Source organism: Antechinus flavipes, chromosome 1 (assembly GCF_016432865.1).
Source record: "Antechinus flavipes isolate AdamAnt ecotype Samford, QLD, Australia chromosome 1, AdamAnt_v2, whole genome shotgun sequence".
Taxonomy (NCBI): Eukaryota; Metazoa; Chordata; class Mammalia; order Dasyuromorphia; family Dasyuridae; genus Antechinus; species Antechinus flavipes.
The window spans coordinates 328,822,092-328,828,523 of record NC_067398.1 but is presented as its reverse complement, the minus strand read 5'-3'; the positions used below and the strand labels follow the sequence as shown (position 1 = coordinate 328,828,523).

Sequence of the window (6,432 nt, the reverse complement as noted above, 5' to 3'; positions counted from 1 at the left end):
TTTTCTGTTATAATTATTCATGAGTGAGAGAGACAAGAGATTTCAAATTACTAGGTTCTTTTTGATTCAGAAAAAAATCTTCACGCCTCCCTCTCAGTTTGCTTTGAAATTTCTTTGCTTGGAGTTTAGAAGACCCTCATATTAGATTTTTTAATATAGAACAACCTGCCATCCATTCCCAGTCTTCTCTATATTTTCATCCTAATTCAATTTACATTTCTAGTCCATACTAACACTTTCATCTCTGAACAGGACCCTTCCTAGGGCAGTGCCCATGCTTACCTTTTAGCTTAGATGTATCTTCATCTTTTCCTCCATTATATAAAGTCTTTTACCTGCTGTTTTTCAGTTTTGTGAACAAATAAAAAGCCACTTTATATATTTAAGAAACGCTTTAGTGTCTTTTAACATCACTAAGCACATAGATACATATTCTGTGGATAGCTTTTCCTAAACTTTTATGTGATTATATATCAAATTAGCTGCGACTGATTCTACAAAAGCTTTCCCTGCCCCCACACCAACTTTTCTTGTATTATTTCCCCTATAGTGTACTGTCAGACAAATGGTTACATTTCTACAATTCAATAGGAAAAAAAATCTTGCCAAAGTTAGGAGAGTTTTCCAACTTTTACTCTTTAGTGATTATATTAACTTGTATGGAAAGGAATCCTCTGTTTCTAGTTCTTCCTTCCATACCTGCTCTAGCCTACAGCCTTGAAAAGTTTCAAAGGTTCAACTATTAGATGTATATGCCAATTTGTCCCTCCTCCAGCTTTCTCTTCAAAGTTCTTGGGGACTATATAATCCCTGAAGTAATTTAAAGTTGTATGGAGGAATTGTGTTGGACTTAACTTTTGGAAGGTTCTAAATCTTATCCTACTCTAATCATGTAATTATATGAAGCTTATTAGGCTTTTAATTCTAATCTTTCTATCTATGTTCTTTTAAAAATCATGCTTCTCTCTAGTTTTTGCTCTATCAAATATTATAATTCATTTTCTATCTCACCATTTCAATTGGTTCTTTTGTCTCTGCAAAAATGTTCAACTTCTCTTCTATCCTATAGAACACTTGTCCTTAATTATGTTAAGGAAGTCAAGGAAGATTAAGGGAACCACTGTTGATAAGGAGTATCAGATCCAGTGCTGCCATGGTTCTATGTCCCTGAGTGAGAAGGAACCAATATATACCTGGTGAAGGCAGAACCATTGGGCAGGAATGGTGCTGGCTGCTGGCATTTAGTGGAGGGCAATGTTGAGTTCCAGGCCAGATGAGAGAAATGAAGGAGGACCTGAGAGTAGAGACCCAATTCTTCATACCCCAGGAGTATAGATGATTATAGTAATAATCTGCTACAAAATGAACAGGCAGAGAAACAATCCAAGTATGAAAAATTACTGGAATATGGAAAACTGGGATTCATCTTCAGAAAAGGATAATGAAGTTTTAAAAAGCCTCTCCTAACCCCAACAAACAATATCAAATGATAACCTGCTTCAAAAGAATTTATAGAAGAACCTTAAAGACTTTAAAAGTCAATTAAGATAATAAATAGAACCAGCTACACCCAGCGAAAGAACTATGGGAAATGAGTGTGAACCACAACATTGCCTTTCCAATCCCTCTGTTTTTATCCGCTTGGAAGGAAAGAAAATTTTGATTTCCTTCTCAGATTAATTTTACCTTATTTCAAAATCCGATTCTTCTTGTGCAGCAACATATGTGTGTATATATATATATATTATATATATATTATTTAACATATACTTTAACATATTTAACATGTATTGGTCTACCTGCCATGTGGGGGAGGAGTTGGGGGGAAGGAGGACAAAAGTTGGAACAGAAGGTTTTGCAAGGGTCAACACTGAAAAATTACTCATGCATATATTTTGTAAATAAAAAGCTATATTAAAAAAATTAATTGAGAAACACTGAAAAAAAAACTAAAAAAAAAAAGAACAATCTAAGAAAAACAAGTATATCATTTAAAATCAAGCACCCTTGTTTAGCCCAGTTTTGTAGCCCTTTGATCATAGTTCCAAATTGCTCTTTAATATGGTTGTATCAATTCCAAAATCCACTAACAGTGCTTTAGTATCCCAATTTTTCCAAACCCTTTTAGTACTTGGCATTTTTCTTTTCATGCATGTTTGTCATTTTGATAGATGTGACTGGATAGCTCAAAGTTGCCTTAATTTGCATTTCTCTAATCCATAGTGATTAAGAACATCTTTTTTTCAAGTGGTTATAAATGTTTGATTTCTTTGTTTGAAAAATGCCTGTTCGTGGGAAATGCCTTGTATTCTTATAAATTTGACTCAGTTCTCTATATATTTGAAAAATGAATTCTTTATTAGAGAAATTTGCTAAAACAATTTTACAATTATGACTGCTGTATATTTCCCTTCATTCCGTTTCTCCTTGTTTACCTTTGTTTATTCTCTAACTATTCCCTTTTTTTGGTAAGAGAGATCTTTATATGTATAGTCATTCTCTATGAACCATTAGTGATGAGAGGTTTGCCAGCCAATCCCACATGTTCTCCTCCACTGTAAAATCTATTTCACACCTCTTCTATGTGAGATAATTTACCTCATTCTATCTCTCTTTTCCCTCTTCTCCAACAACATCTCTATCTCTCACCCCTTCACTTTATTTTATTTTTTACTTATCAACCCACTTACTCCCTCTGTCTATGTATATACTTCCCAACTTCCCTAATACTAATTATGTGTAACATCTTGTAATCTTCCTATATAGGAATACAAACAATTCAGCCTTATTGATCCCTTTATAATTTTTCTTTCCTATTTATCTCTTTATTCATTTATTTAATTGTGTGACAGAAAACAATTTTTACAATGGGCAAATAGAAAAGTAGTCCTTCATTTGATATTGTGGTTCTCTGTATGATCCTGTATGTATATGGGATTGTGCTGATTGCACTGTGCCTTGCAATACTTACAAATTCCTTGAAGAAAATGATTAAAATGATTAGCAATAGATATGAAAACATAGTGGCTAACTAGCACTTTGTATTAGTTATGATATGTAGAGGGATGGGGAAATCTTCTATTTAGAATCTTCTATTCACTTGGACAGATGTGATCAATGTATAATGAACTGGACATAGAGACAAATAGGAAAAGATTGTGTTGGATTCTAAAACATCATTCTGAGAAGAGGTCCATTGGTGCTACCAAACTTCCAAAATGGTTTGTGTTACAGAAAATTTTAAGAACTCCTACTTTATTTAGGAAGCTCAGGTATATAAAATCTGAAATTTGGTATTTCCATCTATAGTGGGTGACATCTCATAAGAAATTAAATGTTTTTTTAATGATATGGAAAAATATTGCTTTTTTGTTATGATGGAAAAGTATGGACATGTTAAAAGACAAGAGAAACTTCCAATAAAGGAAAATTTCAGTTTACAGAAAACTTCCTAATAAATACACAGGGCAAAAATGTGGAATAATTTGCTCAAATGTCATGATTTCTCCTTCTAATTGTAGAGTTATTGGGGGTATTGTATAAAAGAGTGAATACACTGGTGATTTTGGACTAGCTTACCTTTGAAGCCCATTTCAGTTCTAAGATTCTATCATTTACTGATATTTTATCATTAAATCTTCCATCAACCTATTGAAATGAACTTGATACATAGTTCATTTTTTTTCTGCCAACCTGTATTTGGTAAGGTGAGATTTTCCTGCTTACTTATATATTACTCTTAGCAAGAAGTGGAAACATTATATAGAATAGATTATGAAATTATTATTAGTGAACTAATCATTTTTAGTGAATTAAGTTTTTAGTGAATTATAATTAGTGAAATAATTATAATTAGTAAATTACAAAAGGAAATGGTTACCATAAAGATTATGTTTGGTTAGCCTCATCATTTTATTGACAGAGATTCTAGAATTTTAATCTTGTGCTACAATGTGAATGGCATGACATGTAGTATTATAGAGATATCCTTAATACAATTTGACTTAATCAGGCAACATCTGGAATATTGTACTAAGTATTGGTTATAACATTTTAGGAAATGTTATACTATGGGGTGTACAAAAGAAGATGAGTATAATGATGAGGATATTGAGCTAAAACATTAGAGAATATGCTGAATGCAGTGGGGTTGGTTAGCCTTGATTAAAGAGGGGACCTAAATATCTTCATGCATTTCAAGGGAGTGGCAGATAGAAGATGGGTTTGTGTCAAGTGAGCTCTTCGAAAATAAGGACTAATTTTCATAGTATTTTTTTCAATTCTGCAGTGCTTTGCACAGTGCCTAAGGCATAGTAAGTACTGGATAAATGTAAATTTACTGATTAATTTCTTCGAAAAAGAGGATGGAAGTATAAAAAAGATAGTTGCAAAAACAAGTTGCAATGTGAATTTCCTCACATGGTTTTTTGCTCAAATAGAGGATTATACCTATCTTAAGTGAGAGACATTGTTTTAGTAGATAGTGAATTACTCTCTATGTTGGTTGTGAAATAAAGGTTGCAAAACCATTTGTTTGGTATAATATGAGATTCATTAGTTGGCTGCTGAGATCTTTGTTAATTTTTACTTTACTTGTTTGAATAATTTGTTTATTTTGTAAACTCTTGGAGAATTGAAAGAATTTATATATTTTCTTTTCCTAAGACTTGGCACATTGTTCATGGTCAGTAAATGCATAGACTATATGAATATATAAACACAATCCACAATTTTAATTAGACATCTTAAAATTTTAATAACTGTATGAAATCAGAAATTAGACATTTGGAGGTAATGCTTTGACATAGAAACGTAATTTATTAACTACAAAATTTCAGCAATATATGTCTGTGCATACACATGACACTTTAACAAAATTCATCATCAACCCCATAAAATCAAGCAGAGATGGAGGTGGGAAATGAACAGTCCTAGCAGTAGAACTATGCTTCAGAAATGCTTAATCTGTATGAAAAAGGATGAGGTTCCCTTGTAAAGTTTTTAGCCACTCTTATCCTACTGATACCAAGGAATTTGGGTGTGAATATAGAGAACAAGATTCCCACAAACAAAAGAGCCCAACTGGTCAGCTTTCTATTTCATATTGTCCTTAAGTACAGATTTCTGATGAACACTTTCTTCACACCCTCTTTTACCTCCTTGTTCCTCAGGCTGTAGATAATGGGGTTCAGCATTGGGGTGATAACCCAGTAAGACAACCCAAAGAGTTCATCAAAAAGCTTAGTGTCTTTGGATTTGGGCTTCATGTACATAAAAAGAGCAGAGCCATAGAACAAGATCACTACTGTCAGGTGGGCTGAACAAGTGGAAAAGGCTTTTTGCCTTCCTTCAGTAGATTTAATTCTCAGAATAGTGGAGATGATAAAGACATAAGAAATGAATATAAACAGCAGAGGAGTGATTAAAAGAATAATGCTTGCAATTATCAAAATAAATACATTGAGGGAGATGTCTACACAGACAAGTTTGAGAAGAACAGGAATTTCACAGAGAAGGTGGTCAATAATGTTTTCACAAAAAGGCAATATCAGAGCAAGCACAGATTGTATCAGAGAATTCAGAAATCCTAATGTCCAGGTCCAGGCAGCCATATGAACACAGAGACCCTTGTTCATGATGATGGTATATCTTAGGGGATTGCAGATGGCTACATATCGATCAAAAGCCATTACTGCCAACAACAAACACTCTGTGGATCCAAGTCCAAGGGAAACGACCAATTGCAGGGCACATCCAATGAAAGTGATGGATTTTCTTTCAGATGTAAAGGTAACTAGCATTTGAGGGATAGTGGAGGATGTGTAGCAGATGTCCAGAAAGGAAAGGTTCCCAAGAAAAAAATACATAGGATTGTGGAGGCGGGGATCCAGAATGATTATGATCATGAGGATACTGTTTCCCAGAAGGATCACCAAGTACATCAACAGGCAGAGCACATAAAGAAGCATCTGGAGTGTTGGATAATTAGAAAGCCCCACCATAAAAAACTCTGTTACAACTGTATAATTATCCTTTTCCATGTTATTATATTTAGGTCACCTAAAGAATTTAAGGAAAGAGCTGACATAAGTTGCCTTAAGTAACAGTGATTTACATTTGTATTTTAAAAACATTTTCTCTTTTATTCACTATATTTTATTTTATTTTTATTGACAAGTTAGAGCCATTTATATATAAACAAAATGAACAAAAAGAAGACAAGAAAAATGATATGCAATATCATGACTGAAAATAAGGTAGAGTGAGGCAAAAAGTTCCAAGTATAATCCTTGGCAATTACCATTAAATGAGGTCTCTCAGCTTCTCAGTAAGCCAAAAGACCATGAGCTATAGTGACATTGCCTTTTTTTTTTTTTTTTTTTTTTTTTTTTTTACAGTTTTACTGAGAAGCACAGAAGAAAAAATTGGGTG

General features: G+C 33.2%; 1 protein-coding gene across 1 annotated transcript; it reads right to left on the bottom strand.

Moving 5' to 3' along the window:
- Positions 1 to 5,099: 5,099 nt before the first annotated feature.
- LOC127559060 (olfactory receptor 13D1-like) lies at positions 5,100 to 6,041 on the bottom strand. Its single transcript, XM_051992654.1, has one exon. It carries the CDS (start codon positions 6,039 to 6,041, stop codon positions 5,100 to 5,102), a length of 942 nt encoding a protein of 313 aa, XP_051848614.1.
- Positions 6,042 to 6,432: the final 391 nt, after the last annotated feature.